Here is a 19,574-nt window from a genome sequence, read left to right as displayed (position 1 = left end):
TCCCTAATAGGTTTCATCTTATTAGTTTCTGCCTATCCTTCCAGCCTGTCGGAATCATTCTGGCCCTTGAATCTGACATCCATTTTGTTAGCCATCCTTCCCAGCATTGTACTGTCTGTGTGTTCTGTTGAACAAGCTATTTACACCTTTGTTTAAACCATTGGTAAAAACATTGAACAGGACCAATGATTGTGGCATTCCAGTGGACTTTTCTCCAGGTTGACGTTGACTGACAAATCGCCATTCTTTGGGTCTAGTCATTCAACTAGTTCTGAATAACAATATTACTAACATTTGTATAGCATTTTAAGGTTTGCCCATTACCTAACTCATGTTATTTTATTTAAGTCTTTCAAAACTCTGTGAGATAAGTACTAGCGGAATTTTGTTATCTCCATTTTACAGATAAAGAAACTAAGGCTTCGAGAGGTGGTCATTGGCCCAGGATTATATACCTAGTAAGTTTCTGATTCAGGATTTGACCCTAGGTCCTCATGGCAGCGAGGTGGTGCAAAGGCTAGTGCCAGGCCTGGAGTCAGGAAGATTCGTCTTCCTGACTTCAAATCTGACCTGAGATACTTAGTGACTGTGTGATCCTGGGCAAGTCACTTAACCCTGTTTGTTTCAGTTTCCTCATCCGTAAAATGAACTGAAGAAGGAAATGACAGGCCACTCCAGTTGCCAAGAAAATCCCAAATGGGGTCACAAAGAGTCGAACACGACTGAAAAACAACTGAACACCTCATGGCCCTCGGTATAGCATTCTATCCTAGTAAAGGGATAGAAATACTTGCTCTCAGTGTTTCTGAACCATCGCTGTAACAATCTTCTAGTATTTTCCCAAGAATCAGTATCATGTTCACCAGGCTATAGTTTACCACCTTCTCAATTGTTTTATGAAAATAGACATAATGCTTGTTAATCTCCAATCCTGCAGCACTTCTTTTGTCTTCCACAGTAGCTTGGAGATTAACAAAAGTGGTTCTGCAATCCCAGTTCTCAAGTACTTTTAGTACCCTGATATGTAGTTTGCATAGGGCAGCTATGTGGTACAGTGGATGGAATGCTGGGCTTGAAATCAGGAAGACCAGAGTTCACATTCAGCCTCAGAAACTTCCTGGCTGTGTGAACTTGGGCAAGTCACTTAGCCTCTGTTTGCCATTGGAGAAGGAAATGGCAAACCATTTCAGTATATTTGCCAAGAAAACCTCATGGACAGAGGTCCACGGGGTCATGAAGAGTTGGACATGACTGAAAAACAATGGAGTTTGCCCAAGTCAGGTGACTGGAACTCATTTAGGTAGCTAAGCTTGCTTTCTTCTATTTCTTAATTATATTGTGTTTCAATTCCATATTAACCATTTTTGTACTGTCCTTTCCAGGCTGTATATTATTCTCCTTGGTAGAGGAAACAGAAGCAAAATAAAATTTGATTAGTTTTACTTCTCTTTGTCATCATCCTGTCCACTTAAGCAGGGGCTCTGTCCCTTCTTTAATCTTACTTTTAACCTCTACTTAGCTGAACAAACATTTTCTATTGTTCATGGCATTTAACTTTATGGGACCAGTCTTCAATTCTCATTCTCATTTATGCATTCTCGGTTCCATTTCCTTTCTCTCAGTGTTCATTTAGAAATACAAACAAATCAAGCAATTCCCCTCTACAAGTCCTTCAGTGTTTTTAGACTCCTTAACCTTTACTTTCTCATTGAAGTAATTTGTAATTATTATTAGAGTTTCATTTTATAGAACTTCTCATCTCACTTGAAGTGAGATCCCTTTTGGAATCATAGACCATCAGATCTTACAAGATTTGTATCTAAATATTTTGAAATCTTTTTTTCCCTTCAAGCACATTTCTGATTATGCCACACAAATGCCTTTATCATTATCTATGATGAATATTAAGTTCCCCAGATTCTCTTAATTTCCACTACCTTGATAAGTTCCTCTTTATTGTTCAAAATCAAGTCCCACTCAGCAGGTAGCCTTTTAACTTTCTTTATTGATAGGTTATATTAGTGGCAAATCTAAATCATGTATCTTTCAAGCGTTCTAAACTTTTAATAGATACATCCAGCAGTTGTATGAATAACTAGAATTCCCCAACACAACCATGTCCTATCTGCTAGTTTTGTTATCCACATCAGGAAAGTAATTCTCATTCATTTCCTGTAGCTTTTTGGGTGGTAATACTCCCATCATATCATTTCTATTTCTCTTTTATTTTATCTGCACTCAAATGTTCTCCACTGTATTTCCTTCCCCATGTTTATGCATTTCTAAACAGGAACATCTTGTTGTGTAATGATTCTATATTGTCTCTTTTTTATTATTTTTGAGCCTTCAATAGGTCCTACTTTGATGCCTCACTGGTTTGAGGGTGACTCTGGGTTCCTAAATGCTATACCTATAAACTTGGGTAAGCCTTACCAAACTAGGAAGACTGGCTCATGACCCAATGAATTGTGTGTCTGATCCCTGATGACCAAACTAGCTAAGTCGTCAGAAGTTCAATACTAGGTTGACTGTGGGTGATGAAGTTTTCAAGTCATAGCAGGATTGGGCTGTAACCTGTGTCAGTAGAGGGTAATACTCAATCCAATGAAATTATGGATCCTAGAAGTATTGAATTATTCTTTTTTAGGGTAAAATTTTTGTTTAGGTTGTTAGGATAAATATAACATGCATATAACATGCATAAAGTATAACATGCATGTTCTAGTTATTCATTGCATAGTGATGCCTTGTTTACCTACTTGGGTTAAGTTCTCTAGCTCACTTTGTTGTAAATACTTTTCCTGAACATTTGTATATTTCTCTCTCTCTGGGTATATTGTGCCCTGTGAATTTCTGGGGACCTCCAAATAGTCTTTTTCCTATGCCCTCTTGTGGCAGATCTACTGACTTCTGTAGTATCTGGCTAAACAACGGTGTCCTTTTCATTTTAAAGCAATCTTGATGAGATCATCCAGTCTCCTATTTTTCCTAGTTGCCATTAGATATACTCTCTTTGGCCAGTAGCCCATCGTTCGTGGGTCTTGTACCATAGTCCAGAAAGTTGAATGCAGTTTTCTAGCACTGTTTTCCTAGCCATTTGCTTTTCATAGCTTCCTTTCTGTACTGTCAGCTGTCAGCAATTATGAAAATGCCAATTCTGTTCCTGTATCCTTCAGTTTGCTTCCTGGGTCTTCAAAATCCTTAGAGTCTTCCATGTTTGTTTTTTTAAACTCTTTTTATTCATTTACATGTGAATCACCAGAAGATATAGTCTTACAGTTTGGTAAGTTTCAGGAGGGTCTCTATTTCAAATATACCCCAGGACAGGCCTGCACAACTTGTGGTCCGTGGGCCGCTTGCAGTATACCAAAGGACTTCAGGCAGTCTGTGAAAAATATGGAGGAAAACATTCTTTGTACGTAGAGGAAATCCTGTGGCGTGTCGCAAAGGGCAGGCAGACTGTAAATGGACCACGGGCCACAGGTTTTGTAGGCCTGCCCTAGGTTCTAAAACAGGATACCTTCCAGTTGCTTGCTTCGGTTTTACATATGTCCATTATTAAATAGAGTTGCCTATCACCATTAAGACCTTATGTAGGAGCAGGTGTTTTTTCCTTTCTTTTTCTTCTGGATCAAAGAATATTTCTCTTCCCAGACAAGTTGGAAAGTCTTGTAGCTTCTCTAATGGTGGAGGCCATTTTGTACTTCATATGTACATAAATGTTGCTTTCTTTTGGAAGAAATACAAATAGCACTTCAAACCTTAGACTTGAATATTCTGTAATGTCTTGTATGTGTTAATGATCAATAAATATTTATTTAATGAATGTGCAATAAAAACTATATATTGGAAAAAAAGGGAATTTTTCTACATTTTTCTCCTGGAGCCTTAGTGTACAAAACCAGTATCTTTTCTTACTATGATCTTTGTTTCTTTGACATTTTTTCTCATGGTTGAAAGTAAGAATTATTTCTAATTGTATCCCCAGCACCTGGCACAAATTGTAGTAGGTGCTTCATAAATACTTGTTAGTTGATTGTAAATTGATCTATGATCTATTATATCTTTTACTTCAGATGAGAAAATTAATATTTATCATTTTTTGACATTTGCAATCTTGCCTTGCTATCTCTAACTTAAGTTTATTTTTAAAAATTTGGATAAGAATTGTAAAGTCTTTGATCTAGTCTTTTGTATTTCCTGCCATTTTGTTTTCCTCCAATAAATAATTCCTCTTGAGTAGTGAAGGGATACAAAATTGGAACCTTTCAGCTTCTTTCCAGTATAATAAAACAAAAGTGGTAGTAAAACTTTTTTTTCGAAACTTGAAAAATTCTTGTGGCAATGAAAACTTTAAATAGTCTTTGATAAAATCACAAATCGTTCAAGGTATCATTGTATTATTCCACTACAGATGTAGTTCACTGCTTCTACCTTCCTTCTTTTCCTATGTAATTCTTGTCTTATGAATCCTCCAAAAAGGTTGTGCCCTGCATTTTGGGCACCGCCTTCTTGATCTTTTTGTGTCTTTAGGCTACCAAAGTCCTGGTTGACTTATCCATCTGTTGTCTCTAATTCTCATTGTTTGACTATCTCATATCTTTTTCTGGTCATTCTTAGCTTCAGCAATATCCTGTTCCCCTTTTTTGCATACAAAATGCTTTTGGTAACATGCTGGTTTATAACTCCTCTGCATCTGTTTATTTTCCTTTGAATTATTTAAAATCTTAAGAGATTGTGGTGTCCTAGGATTTGTAGCTATGTAATATTCCTGGAAAAATATTTGTATTAAAGAGCTAGATGGACTTTTGCAGGGGCAGTTTGAGATCATTGAAAGCAATGCAGTTTGCCAAATGCAGTCTCCTCTCATCTCCTCTTCCAGCTTGATTTTAAACCTAGCTTATTATCCATCTGTAATATATCCAAAATATCTTTTGATGGACTAATTTGATGGGCTGGCATCCTAGCTACCTATCATTTTCTGAATGGTATGTGGTTTTTCATCCACTTTGGTTTTTTCCAGAGTTGGTGATTAGACCAATGTCAATGTATTTTGTGTCATAATATATTCTATAAGAATGTTTTTATGATGTTTCAGAATTTGATGCAATTAGTATTATCTCATTAGAGAATCAGGGCATTTGGAAAAACTCGCCGTATTAGAATCTTATGCATAACATTACTCATGACTGGGGCAAACACCTCTGATATACAGATCTGTATTCCCTTTTAAGACTTGCCTTTATTTTATTTTGTTGAAATATCTTGGAAGTTATCCTTAAGTACTTTTAAAAATTGTGTTGCATACAGCATGGCTTTTTCTCTATGGACTTGATAAGAGCCTTGTCAAAATCTCTTCATGACTTTATTCTCTTAAGCGTCATTACCACCTCACATAATATAGTCCGATATGTAGGTTTTTGAAAATCCTTAGAGAGTATAACTTTGGTGTTTTTCCTGTTGTTGATGAGAATAAATGTTCTTCAAAATGCCTATCTGTTCCAGTCTGTGTTTCTTTCCTTCCAGTTTCTTTAGCAGTGCTCTCCATTTAATCTGGTTCAGCTGGACCAAGACTTTTTTGCAGGCACATGTTCTTCTTACTACTATTTTCACTGTTTTGTGAGACGATAAATACATTTAAAATTTTTAGAGGGCTTCATTTCTGTGTTAGATGAAGGTGATCTCATCATCAGGGCAGCTAGGTAATAACAGTGAATAGAGGGCTGAGCCTGGAGTTAGTTTAGCCTCAGACACAACATAGCTGTGGGACCCTGGGTAAGTCATTTAACCTCTGTTTGCCATAGATTTCCTCCTACCTCCTGAGGATCTCATGAGATAACAATTGTAAAGTACTTATAAGCACAGTGCCTGGCACATAGTAAGCACTATATAAGTGTTAGCTATAATAATTATTATTATTTCACTTTCAACAACAAGTAATGATATATATCAGGTGTTTATAATTGGCACAATATTGCTCAGTTGGTATATTGCAAATATTAATGTGCATATTTTTTGTTTTGACCACATAAATTTACCTCTTGTTTATGCAGCATATTTTAGTTTTATAATTCACGTTTAAATAAATGATGAAGAATTCTCTTCTTAATTTTTATTTCTAGATAATAGATTAATTATTACAGTGTGTTAGGTTTTTTTTTTCACTGTACAATATATTTTTGTGTCCTTTTAACTTGTCAGTATAATTTTTTTTTTTTGAGGCATTTGGGGTTAAATAACTTACCCAGGGTCACACAGCTAAGAAGTGTCTGAGACCGGGTTTGAACTCAGGTCCTCCTGATTCCATAGCCGGTGCTCTAACCACTGTGATCACTTTGTTAGCATAATCTTAAACTTGAAATATGTATGTATTTTCCTCTAGAGTTCTGGTTTGACCTTTTTAATAAAACATTTAATATCAACAATTGTAAAAAGTTAAGTTTTTTGTGTAATTTGTGTAATGTCTGAAGTTTAAAATTCTTAAAATCCTGTTCCACTCTTATTTTTTCTGTTTTTAACTGTGCACTATCACTTCTTAGGACTGATAATTCTATTAAAAATCATTGGAATTCTACTATGCGAAGAAAAGTGGAACAGGAGGGCTACTTACAAGATGGAATCAAATCAGAACGATCTGCTTCATCAAAACTTCAACACAAACCTTGTGCGACTATGGACCATTTGCAAACCCAGAATCAGTTTTACATACCTGTTCAGGCACATATTTTTAATATCTTTATTTTTTAAATGCTTTAGTTGCTATATAGTAAAACATTTGTTTTCTTAATATTACTGGCCAATATTGCAATTCCAATATTATTTAATAATGGCAAAAAGAAAATAGATATTTAAATTCCCAAACTGGGGGAAAAATTAAGAAAGTTATAAAAGAGACAACTACTATGGGTGATAACCTTAGCTAGATATTAGTGCATATTTTTATTTGTAGTATGTTTTTCTCATGGACAAATATTACATTCAGTTTGCCCCATTACTTATAGTTTTGATCTTATCTGGTTAAAGAATTTGGCATATACATATTCTAATATTGTAATTCACTTGGTCTGTGTTTGGTGGGTAAGTGGTAGGCAATTTTTTTGTAGTCTACATATACTGTATTTGTATTTAGTCCTAACTGCATCTCACCTTAACTCTAAATGTCAGATTTTACCAATACCATTATCTGGCAAGGGTTGGGAATGCCAATCAGTTTAAATTAGTCAACAATTGATTTCTTGACTAAATTAAATCTTGTTTCCCCACCACATAACTGGTTGTTTGACTGAATTTAACTAGTCTTTTTTTTTTAAACTGGTTCATATATATACTGAGACAGTTCAAGAAACTGGAGAAAAAGTCCCTTAAGCCTCTTAAACCATAACTGCAATAATATACTACTTATATAGTAGAGTACTTTGTCAGTAATTAGCTTTGTAGCATTTGGTAAATAAATCTCTGGGCTTCAGTTTCTGCACTTGTAAAGAGGGGAGGTATGAATTAAATCATATCTAATGTCCTACCTTTAAAATTTTAGAATATAATTTTTTCAGTATATAATCTTTCCTTGCTATCTGTTAATCCATATGACATAAAATAGATGAAGTCTAGAACTGGAATATCACCTTCTGAAAAATAAAATATCAGTGGTAGTTTGAGTTATTGTATTTTGTTGGATTTATATTTTTATTCCTTTAAGTAGAAATAAAGTTTTTAGCCATAATTTATGAAAGAGAAGTTGGGGGAGGGAAGGATATTTTAGTTTATAAAGATAAAGATAGTTATAAAAATAGTTTGTAAAAATAAAGATAGATATCTGTTGAAATCCTACTTAAAATAATATGGAAGTAACTCTGGGTTCCTGGACCAAAGCCAGTTGAGCAAAAGCTCAGATAGGTACTACCAGGCAGGAAAGGCTTCCAGTTCACCTTCATATATGCACTAGCTTATCTAAGTGTGGAAGATCATGCTACCAACAGGTTATCCATTAGGTAATTACTTTTTTGGGGGGCAGGGGTTGTCTAGCCTGGACTAGTACTACTAGAGCAATTTATAAAACTACTTAATCTAAAGATATAAAGAAGTTGCAATCTAAGCCAGTGAAGGTGATATCTATACTGATGAAATCACAAATATTTGGAATAAAGCACATAAGTAATAATTTATTAGTAGTTCAGCCATTTAAGTTTAACACTACCTATTTATATTTTATGTATAGTACCTTGCTCATAGACACTTCATAGATACTGGAATTTATTTTCCATTCAAGTCCTTTTTTATCAGTATAAATTGATATAATCCCTGTTAGATTTAAACTGACATACCTATCCCTTAACTAGATTTAAACTAATATATCCTGTCCCTCAATTAGGTTTAAGTTGATATATCTTATTCCTCAATTACAATAAGCACTTATTAAATAATAAAGTACTTATTAAGCACTTTGTATATTCCAGGTACCGTGCTAAGCTGTTAGAGAAAGTAGTCGAATTTAAGAGAAAAGACATGGATAATTTTTGCAACAATAATTTGGGGACAAGAGTTTGTGGATTTTAAATTTTTTAATAATCTATTTGAAAAAAAAATAGGGGCATTTGAAACTTCATATGGAGTACTATGGCAAATTGTCATTTGGGTTAACCCATGGAAAAGTAAGGAGGAATTCATATTTAAATTCCTATGGAATCTAGATAAGACAACTAAAAAAAAATCCCTATACCTTTTCTCTTGTTGTAAACTAGATTCTCCAGGAATTCCGCAATGATTAGAGAAGCTGTAAGGGAAATAAAAGAGGCCTCATTTAGTGTGTTATCAGAGTGTCTATAGTAACTATTTCTGTTAATCTTCTTCGAGCATTCAGACAAACACTCCTTTTTAAATTAAAAAAAAATCTTTATTTCATTTTTGTCTTTGTTGGGAATGGAATGGGGTGAAGCCTTGCTTCCAGTCCTCATATCTTGAGCCTGACCTCTTCTGCTAAGTAATATGAGCACATTCAGCCCTATTGCTTTTTGGAGTGCTAGGTTGTAGCGGGATTCCCACCTACCCAGAATGGGGGCTTTTCAAAATTTCTGGCGGAGGGATAACGTGAATTTTTGTAAAGGTGAAATTTGTGGGTTTGGGCTAAAGACTGACCTCAGGTCTATCCATTAGATCTGGGAGAGATTTCAAATCTTTTCTCCCAAATGTTCTCATTTAAGGACATAACATTTTTCAAAAGTCATGAAATTTAAAATTGCAAGTTAAAATTGCATATTTTAGACCCCCAAATGGAGCTAACTTACATTTTATTTTTCACTTCCATTGATTCATTCAGTAAATTAGTTTAGTAAAATGTTCTATATTGGTGAATTATAAAGACACAGGTAATACATAGGAAGTAATTGGTTAGAAACTTTAAGATCTTTTCCTTACCTTTAATCCTGACATTTTACAATAATAATGCTTGTTTATGTTAAAATGTATGTTTATAATGTATTAAGAAATTTAATATGATTATTTTTAGATCCCAGGCTATCAGTATGTGTCACCAGAAGGCAACTGTGTAGAACACGTTCAGACTTCTTCTGCATTTATTCAGGTAGTTTTTTATTTTTAAAGAAAGGACATAGTGTACTTTGCAAGTCTGATAGAACTCATTTCCTTTTCTATACAACCAACATAGTATACTATCCCTGTCTAGCTTGAGGGCTGGTCAGAGGAAGTAATGTGAAAGTGTTTTGGAAAGTACAAATTGCTAAATAAAAATAAAAAAGTTGTAATATTTGACAAACTGAATCAGTTATTTTTGTGAATTCCTTTTTTTAAACTTGTGATTGAATTATAAAAATATTTTTGCTAAGGATTAGTATGTTTGTTTATTTTTACCAAACCTGTGATTTCATTGGTATAGGGAACTCCCAGTAAGAAAATTGATACACCAATGCAGATTAGCACCTGTTTTGAAATTAATAGTTGTAGAGTTTCCTGAGGAACTGATAAATTAAATGACTTGCCCTGAGTTATAGTGCCACTATGTGTCAGGGTAGGAATTGAACTCAGGTCATCTCTGGGATCTCTGAGATCAGCTCACTATCCTCTATAATATTATGTGTCTCCTTAAAGTGGCACACACTTTCTTAGTAGTAATATACAGGGCTTAAAAAAGCTCACTAAAAACTAAATTAGTGCATCTTGGCAATGTTGGTTTGCTCTTTTTAAATTTACCTTTTCCTTAATGTGTAATCTGAAAATATTGGCTAGCATTCTATTATAGATTAGGAAGAACCTAGAACAATTAGATCTAATTAATGAAACTGGCTTTTAACCATCTTGAAGATAATCAAATCTGGAACATGTATTTGTGTAACTATAGCTACTTTTTATTTTGCTCTTTCCTTTCTTCTTTTGCCTTTGTTAAATACTCATTTCAGCAGCCATTTGTTGATGATGATCCTGATAAGGAAAAGAAAATAAAGGAACTTGAATTGCTTCTTATGTCAGCAGAGAATGAAGTTAGAAGAAAGCGAGTTTCATCGGTAAGGAGTAAGCTTATGTGGGTTAGAAATGGTTTCTGTTCCTTCTTTAGCCTTTGTTTTTTAGTATATTTCTTATATTCCCTAATGGTAATGAGTCATAAATTAGAAAGTGTGACAGTCAATTTATATTCATATTTAAATAGCACCTTAAATTCCCAACATTTGAGGTAGATTTCTTTTACAAGGCAGTGCGCTACAGTAGAAGGATCATTGGCTTTGCAGTCAGAGGACCTGAGTTCTGAACCCACTTCAGATGGTGTGACCTTGGTTATGTTACTTAACCTTCTGGGCCTTAGTTCTTCATTTGGGAAATGATGGGTTTGGATTAGATGATTTCTAACAAACCCAACTTAAGATATATGACCTATGATATGGACCTGTTTAAATGTATTTCTCAACATTCTGTGGTTTCCAGAAAGTTGGTGTAGTAAATATTAAATTTGTAATCTCTTTGTGCCATTACAAGTTTTGTAAGAATATTTTTCAGTTTAGGTATGCTTTTATTACTGTTTCTGTTGATAATACAATCATCCTTCCAATCCCTCAGCTTCAAATTGACTCTTTTCCCTCTCTCTCAACCAAGTTATTCATTCAGTTACCAAGTCTTGTCAATTCTTTCTCTGCAATATCTGTCACATCAGGCTATTTGTCTCCACCCACAAAGCTTTCACCTTCTACAGGAATAAACAAGTATAAACTTATCACCTACTTTGTGATAGATATTGTGCCATATACTGAGGGTACAAAGAATGAAACCGACCTTCACGAGAAGCTTACATTCTAATGGGGAAGACAAATAAACATATTAATATGTACACAATAAATGTAAAATGAACATGTACAAAGAAATACAAATAAATTGAGCATGGGATTTGAGAGGGAAGGCCACTGGGGTGAATCAGGGAAAGCTTTTTGCAGAAAGTGGTGCTTCATTCATTTTCAATTGTGTTCAATTTTTTGTGATCCCATTTGGGGTTTTCTTGGCAAAGATACTGGAGTGGTTTGCCATTTCCTTCTCTAGCTAATTTTACAGATGAGGAAAGTGAGGCAAACAGGGCTAAGTGACTTGCCCAACCAAAAAAAAAGTAGTGTGTGAACTGTGCCTTAAAGGAAGAAACAGAGGCTGGGGGCAAAGCTGAAGAGGGAGGACCTTCCAGGAGGGGGGCCAGCCATTGCCACTACAGAAAGGTGAGAGTTAGAGGGTCTTAAGTGAGGAACAGAGGGCATGCCAATTTGTCAGGATGGCAGAGTGTGAAAGTAGAGGAGAGGAAAGTAATGTCTGTTAGGACCAGGTTATGAAAAGTTTTAAAAGTTAAACAGAAGTTTATATTTCATCCTAGAGCTAATAGGGTTAGATTTGGTTTAGCAGTGTATGACGTAATGAAAATCACTTTGGCAGCATTTGTAGGATTGAATGGATTGATGAGAAACTTGAAATAGGGGAAATAAGTAGAGAGCTTTTACAGTAATCTAGAGGCACTGAGGGCTTGAACTAAGTGATTGTGCAAGTAGAGGAGGAGTTGGATGTGAGTAATGTGGAGGGAGAAATTACAAGATTGGTCAACTGGATAGATATGTGGGGTGAGGGAAAATGAGGAATATAGAATGAAGTTGAGATTGAGAATTTGAGATATTGGAAGTGATGGTGGAAGTTTGGAAGAGGGGAAGGTTTTAGGGGAAAGATGATGAGTTCTGTGTTGGATGGGTTTCATTTTGGATATGTTGAATTTGAGACAGACAATTGGTGGTGTGGTACTGTAGTTCAGGGGGGAGATTGGAGGTGAATATGTAAATCTATATTATAACGTATCATATATATATATATATATATGTAAATCTCATATATATCTTAGAGATAATAATTAAACCTGTGAGATTTGATGACGGCCCATAGAGAGTGTTTAAAGGGAGAAGAGAACTAGGGTGGTACCTTGGAGGTCCTCCTCCCTACCTCCACCCATTTATTAGGGAGGGTTTTCATCCAATTTCTCCCTCCTTCCCATTATTTAGATGTCATTTCACACCCTCTCCTCCTACACCTCAATCTGACACGAAGAAGGGGCCCTTCTCCTTGTGAAGGTCAATTGTTCTACATGTACCATTGATCCCATTGCCTACATCTTCTCCAATAGATTGTTCCCACTGTCATTCCCGGTTTTTCTTGTATGTTCACTTTACCCCTATCTACTGGTTCCTTTCTTGCTGCTTACAAATACATCCATTTCTTTCTCATGAAAAACAAAACAAAACAAAACAAAACAAACTTTACTTGGTCCTACCATCCTGGCTAGATATCATCATTTTTTATGTTTTTTTCTCCTATTGTGGATAAACTTCTTGAGAAAACCATCTATAATCAGTGCCCCTATTTCCTTTCCTCTCATTTTTTTCATAAATTCTCTGTAATCTGGCTTTCCACTTCATCATTCAGTTGCATCTGCTCTCTCTAAAGTTACCTTGTGAAGACATTAATTGCTAAATCTAATGGACTTTTCTCAGTCCACATACTTTTTTTTACATCTATAGCATCTGACACTGTTGTTCACCTTCTTCTGGATAGTGTGTTATTTTGGGTTCAGCGACACTGTTCTCCTATCTGTCTGACTTCTCCTGCATTTCCTTTGCTGGTTCTTCATCCCAGTCACACCTACTAACAGTGAGTTCCCACCAAAACTCTGACCTGGGCAGAGCCCTACTGCTTCTGGGCTTCCCTGGCTTCCTTTGGTACTCAGTTGAGATCCTCACTTCTGAGTAGGCCTCTTTGGGTCCCTCCAACTGCAGGTACTTTTTTCCTCTAAAATTACCTTCCACCTGCTTTGTATATATCCAGTGTTATATATGTTTCCCCCATTAGAATGTGAGCTACTTCCAGGGATGGATTTTTTTTTTTTGCCTTTTTTGTATTCCCATTACTTAGCATAATAACAGGCACATAACAAGTGCCTTAATAAATGCTTGTTGACTAAGTGACCTAGACTATTGTATTTGTCTCCTAATCCGTATGTTTACTTCTAGTCTCCTCTTTTTTTTCCCTTTAATTTTTTTTGCCCATTGCTATCAATTTAAAAAAAAATTAAGGGGCAGCTAGGTGGTACAGTGGATAGAGCACCGGCCCTGAATTTAGGAGGACCTGAGTTCAAATTCGGCTTCAGACACATAACACTTACTAGCTGTGTGACCTTGGGCAATTCACTTAATCCCATTGCCTAGCCAAAAAAATAAATAAATAAATACTGCCTTCCCCTTAAAGCATTTTGATGGACAGTAGACCATAAAAAAGAATTGTATGTGAAACTGTGAATCTCCATTTCATAATTTTTTAAAGTAGGTAATAAATTCTACAAGTTAGTATTCAAAACTGTCCTGTTTGTCTGCTCATTCTGTTCTCTGCATTTTAAAAAACGTTTCAATAATTCTCTTTTTTGCATCACTATTACCAACTTCCTTCTTGCTCTTAACTCTTCTCCCAGTTAAAACTTGAGAGGAAAAAAAAACCCAAAACCCTGGTAACAAATAAGAATAGTAAAGAAAAACAAATTCTTATTAGTGGCCATGTACAAGAATGATCTCTCTACACCTTGAGTGTCTCCTCTCTATCAGAAGGTGGGTGTCATGCATCATCATGGAACTTCAAAAGACATGATTGGTCTTTTGGATTTGGTCAGAGTCCTTAAATCTTTCAAGGTTGTTTTTTCTTTACAATGTTTTTGTACTTGTATACGTTTTTTCCTAGTTGCTCTCATCACTGTTTTGTTCACTTTACTCCTATCTACTGGTTCCTTCCTTGCTTCTTACAAATACATCATGTGACCCAGGATTCTTTGAAATGATCTCTTGTCATTTCTTTTGGCATAATAATATTCATTATATTGTTCTGCCATTCTCCAGTTGATGGGCAAACCCTTAGATTCTAGTTCCTTTTTTCCTTTGAATCGCCCCCTTCAGGATCAGGAAGGTTGTTTTGCTTCTAACTGTTCCTTTCCTGGTACTATTCTTCCTCTTAATGTTCCTTCCCTTCTTCCTTCCTCCTCTGTCTAATTACTTCCTTGTTTCTCTGTTAAGTTTGATGTTATTTCTGCACCAGACTGTGTTTATGCATATGTGTATTCACCCTTCTTTTCTCTGTATCAGATAAGTGAGATTCATTTGATGCTTACTTCACTCACCCCTTCCTCCATGTTTGAATCCTCCTCACACATCTCAGTTAGGAGAAATAGCTAGTTCCACTCCTTTCTTCCTCCTTTTTACACTAGTATATTCCTTTTACCCTCTCTTATCACCCTCAGAACAGAACTAATCCACCCTAGATCCTCTGTTTTTCTTATTTAAGTCCCTGAATACTTTGTGAAGACATGAAGGTTTTGATAGGACACTTGTTTCTTCTTCCATTAGAACGTTAGCACTATATTATCTTATAACCCCTTCTAATTACTCAAATTTACCTTTCCAGGTTTCTCTTGACTCTTATGTTTACATTTTGAAGTTCCTACTCAGCTCTGGTCTTTTCATCAGCAATGCAAGTACTTTTTTCTTTTATAGGTTGATACTCAGCTTTGCTGGTTAAATTTTTGCTTATAGGCCTTTTGGAATTTTGTGTTCCAAGCCTCTCATTTTAGTAGAAACTGCCTTATCTTGTATGATTTTAATGGTGACTCTTGGTATTGAACTGCTTCTTTCTGAATACTTGAAATATTTTTTCTTTGACTTAGTAGCTCTGGATTTTGGCTGTGATATTCCTTAGACTTTTCTTTTGGGGGTTTATTTCAGGAGGTGATTAGTGGATTCTTTCTCCCTTTGCTTTATCTGGTTCTAATAAAGCTGGCCATTTTTCATTTATGATCTCTTGAAATATAGTGTCCAACCTTTTTTTTTTTTTTACTTTTTTTTTAAAAATTCACAGCTTTAAAGGAGGCCAGTGATTCCTAAATTCTCATTCTTTGACCTGTTTTCTAAGTCATTTTTTTTATATTGGATATCTTAAATTTTCTTCTATTTTTTCCCCATTTTTTAAATAATATTTTTTGCTGACTCATCTACTGATTTCCATTTGGTCTATTCCAGTTTTCAGGGAGCCTGTAAACTTGGTTGAGGTTTGTCATTTCCCCTTTTAAGCTATTTGTTCTCCTTTCAATTTTTTCTCCAGAGACTTTATTTCATTTTTTAATCTTTTGCTTCATTTCTTCTAGGTATTCCTCGTAGCCCTTGTAGAAAACTGATTTTTCCTTTTGAGTCTGCTTGCAGTTATGATGGTAGTCTCTTCCCTGTTTTAGGTGTCTCCCTATCCAAAAGAGTTTTTTTACATTGGTTGTTGTCCTTGGTTTATTTATCTTTCTAAACTTAGTTCCTGAATTGGGCACTTTGTATCAGGGCCAGACTTCATCCCCTGTTTCACCTTTGGCTGGGGTGGTCAGCTCTCCTTGTTCTCACACTAGGGACTCCCAGGTTCTTGGATGTTTAAGGTTCAGAGAGCTGGAACTTCGAGGTGACTCAGTATCTAGTGCTATTGACCTTGGAGGCCTTGGGCTCTTGGGCTGTTCTAGTCTGAGTGGTACCATGTTATATTGGTTTCTGGTAATTCCATGCACTTCCAAGGTTCTCATCCTGGGGCTTTCACCAGGGAGTTTCTGCTTTGTTGCCTGTGGTCACTTTTGTGTCACTGGACCATTTTTGGTCATGTAAGGAGGCTACCGGTTATTTAATCTGGGTTGACACTGGCTATTCTGTCCTGTATGGGGAAAAAATTCCATCTTTATTTTCAGTAACCTCCAGCTGAGCTGAAATTTAGCAACAGACATTCTAAGTAGGACACAAAAAAGGTCAAGAACCCCTGTTTTAGAACATTATCTTCTTGAAATTACTTTGTATAACTTAGTTCTGTTTACTTAGCTGTATATAAGTTATAAAGCTCTTTTACTTTGCCCTTCTCCACCCCCCACAGTCCCAGGTAATGTCCTTGAGGGCAGGTACTGCTTTTTGTTTCTTTTTTTTCTTTTTTTAAATTTTTTTGGCTTCAGATCCCTGGTGCCTTGTACATAGTGGATGTTATATATAATTGAATTGAAAGATGGAAGTAAACTGGGAAAATGTAACATTATGTTAACAGTGCAAAAGCATTAATATTTTGAGGCTTTGTGAAAACTTTTTTTAAAAAGAATTTTGTGTGGATATTTAGTATAAATAAGAGAGAAACCAAATATTGCAGAGAGGTTAGTTAATAACTACTAAATTCTGGTTAGTTGAAATCATAGCTAAATGTTATAAAACTGATATGATCGAAATTAGTCCTGGAAATATAATTTATTCTTTAGTGACTATATTAGAACATGAAAATGTTATTCATTAAAATATTTAGAAATGGTTATCTTAATTCTTGGTTTGGGATGTGATTAACAATAATCCATTTTGATTGTAGGGAATAAGATCATGGACTAGCGCTAGGTAGAAGTTGAAATAGCATAATTGTTAATATGGCATTGTGAGCTAACTGGTGATAACTGGACTCCTATACACAGTAGCCACTTAATATTTTTTGAATGAAAACGGTTAGTTTTCATAGAAAAAGATATTTTATTATTGATGTGTGCCTAACACATAGTAGGTCCTTACTAAATATTTAGTGAATTGGAATATGTGATTGTAGGGAAAGTTACTTTATTTGAAATAACAAATGATAAGATAGCAGCAGACCTGTAATCTTATTGTTACAGGGAGCTGCCACTAAAGAAACTTCCTCTGCTTGTACAAATCAGGACCTTCTCTGCAATTTATGATCTTAGAGAATTGCCTATGAGTGCTGGTAGATTAAATGACTCCCCAGGGTCACAGAGCTGGTGAGGCAGATCAGAACTTGAACCTCAATCTTCCTGCATCTGAAGTGGACATTCTCTCCACTACATGATGCTGCCTCTGTGGGTGAATGGAGGGACTTTAAATGTGACTACCTTTAAATCATCCACAAATTTTTGACTCATTGAGGAAAAAAACTGCATGTTTAACTTGACATTTGCTTTACTAAAATGATCCTGACATTTTAAATAATAATTTGCACTTTAAAGTATAGTTGTAACAAGGTCAGCATAATCAGAGAAAAAAATGTTTTTTATTAATTTATTTTGATTTATCAACAATCACTTCCATAAGCTTTTGAGTTTAAAATTTTCCTCCTCCTTCCTCCCCACCACCCTCCCAAGATGGCGCACAATCTGATATAGGCTATACATATACATTCTTATTAAACATATTTTCACATTAGTGATGTTGTAAGTAAGAATTAGAACCAATAGGAGGAACCACCAGAAAGAGGAAACAAAACTCAACAGAAGAAAAAGAAATAGCAAATAATATGCTTTGATCTGCATTCAAACTCCATAGTTTTTTCTTTGAATATGGATAGCATTTTCCATCACGAGGCCTTTGGAGATGTCTCAGATCCTTGTGTTGCTGGAAAGGGTTAAGTTTATCAATATTAGTCATTAGTATCAAGAAAGAATATTACAGGATTTGTCTTTTTAGTACTTGATATCTAAAATCCACTATTGTTATTTACTTGATTTAAGAACATTTGGATGAGATTTTCTTGAGAAAAATCACTCCAGAGAAGAGGTAGATTGAACTCTATATACTTCAAAGATATTTCTTTATAGGATTAATTAGTAGAATAATTCTTATCTCCCATCATTCAAATAGAGTAGTTTTCCTCCCTCTAATCTCATGGCAAATTGTCTATATCCATTTTTTATTAAAATTTAGTTGTGTGAAATAAAAATCAGGAGTAGAATTTATTAGGAAAAAAAAGCAGGGGTCATAATCATGATCTCAGACAAAGTTAAAGCCAAAATAGATTTAATCGAAAGAAGAATAGGGAAACTACACTATGTCAGCCATATTAATCAGTATTGTTTTAGACTGTTTAAAATAACTAAACAGTATAAGGTTGGAATATTGCTGTGGTGTAGGAAATGAATTGGTGGACTTAGAAAAATATGGAAAGACTTGGACTTAGGAAGGAAGATGTCATCCACTGTCAGAGAAATAGGACAAACAAGTATAGTACAGTCTCAACTAGATGCATGTGAATGTATATGTCTCTGTATGAGTATGATTATAGATTATCTAAGTATACGTATGTGTATGTATGTTCATATGTATGTATATATGTGTGTGTCACACACAAAAATATATCCATGCTTAATTGTCGACTTCTTGGGGGACTGGGGTAGGGGAGGGCAGAGGAAGGGAGAAGGAAAGAACAAAGTAAAAAGTGCACAGCAGAGAACAAAAGAAAACTTACATAGAAGCAAAGAAAAGATGGATAACTGAACACAATATGTAGTATTTATTATATAGGCTTTCTTGAAATGGAAATTTATTGCTGTATATTTTTAATCCTTTTACATTCTGCTGCACACAGGGCAATGCTTTTTTTTCTTTTCTTGTTTTGCATTTAAGTTTATAATATGTTTCTTTTTTTGTTCTTACTGTGTATTTGTTTAACATAAATCAATAAAAATTAATGCTAAAAAAATTCACTTGTGAAATGTCTTGAATCCAATCTATTTCATAGAAATTGGATTTTATTATGTTACACATAGAATTAATAGACATGTTGGGCTGTACTTTGTCATTCTACATAATTTTCCTGCATATTTTTTTAGCATAAATATAGTTAGATTATAGCTGTACATTGCTTCTTGTGTTTAGCAAATCTTACTTTCTGTTATGTTGACATTACTTTTTCTACTTATTTAACCCCTTTATTGGTGTTACGACTATCACTAATTTGAAATACTAAGAATTAAACTTATTTGACTTCTAGGAAAGTTTTTTTTTTTTTAAACCCTCCAAGCATTTATTTACCTGTCTTATCTCTACCAAAGTGAAATAGCTCAAAGGGAAAGAGACAGTTGGGAAAACATAATTCTATTTAGGTTGGTAGTACTCTTAAGACATAATGGCTGTCTGTGTTTGGCATGGAATGGGCAATTACAAAGAATTTAACTGGTGGAAGTGTTAAGGGGAAATTGCATAGATTAAAGAAGTGAATATTGAATTTATCCAAGT

The 19,574-nt window shown here is 34.9% G+C and overlaps 1 protein-coding gene across 5 annotated transcripts in view; it reads left to right on the top strand.

Annotated features, from left to right (window-relative positions):
- The window catches only part of LOC114053676 (myb-related protein A), a 61,701-nt gene that overhangs the window by 25,389 nt on the left and 16,738 nt on the right, over nt 1-19,574 (top strand). For 4 of the 5 annotated variants that reach the window (XM_027876787.1, XM_027876789.1, XM_027876784.1 and 1 more), the window contains exons 6-8: nt 6,540-6,717; nt 9,503-9,577; nt 10,410-10,514. In XM_027876787.1, coding sequence (XP_027732588.1) covers nt 6,540-6,717; nt 9,503-9,577; nt 10,410-10,514 — 358 coding nt within the window. The remainder of the gene's footprint in view (nt 1-6,539; nt 6,718-9,502; nt 9,578-10,409; nt 10,515-19,574) is intronic. The other variant, XM_027876785.1, reaches the window with a different exon arrangement.

Source organism: Vombatus ursinus, unplaced genomic scaffold (genome assembly GCF_900497805.2).
Source record: "Vombatus ursinus unplaced genomic scaffold, bare-nosed wombat genome assembly UNPS02014812.1, whole genome shotgun sequence".
In the NCBI taxonomy this organism is placed as follows: domain Eukaryota; kingdom Metazoa; phylum Chordata; class Mammalia; order Diprotodontia; family Vombatidae; genus Vombatus; species Vombatus ursinus.
Note: the sequence above shows the minus strand (reverse complement) of the source record. Positions and strands in the feature narration are given on the sequence as shown.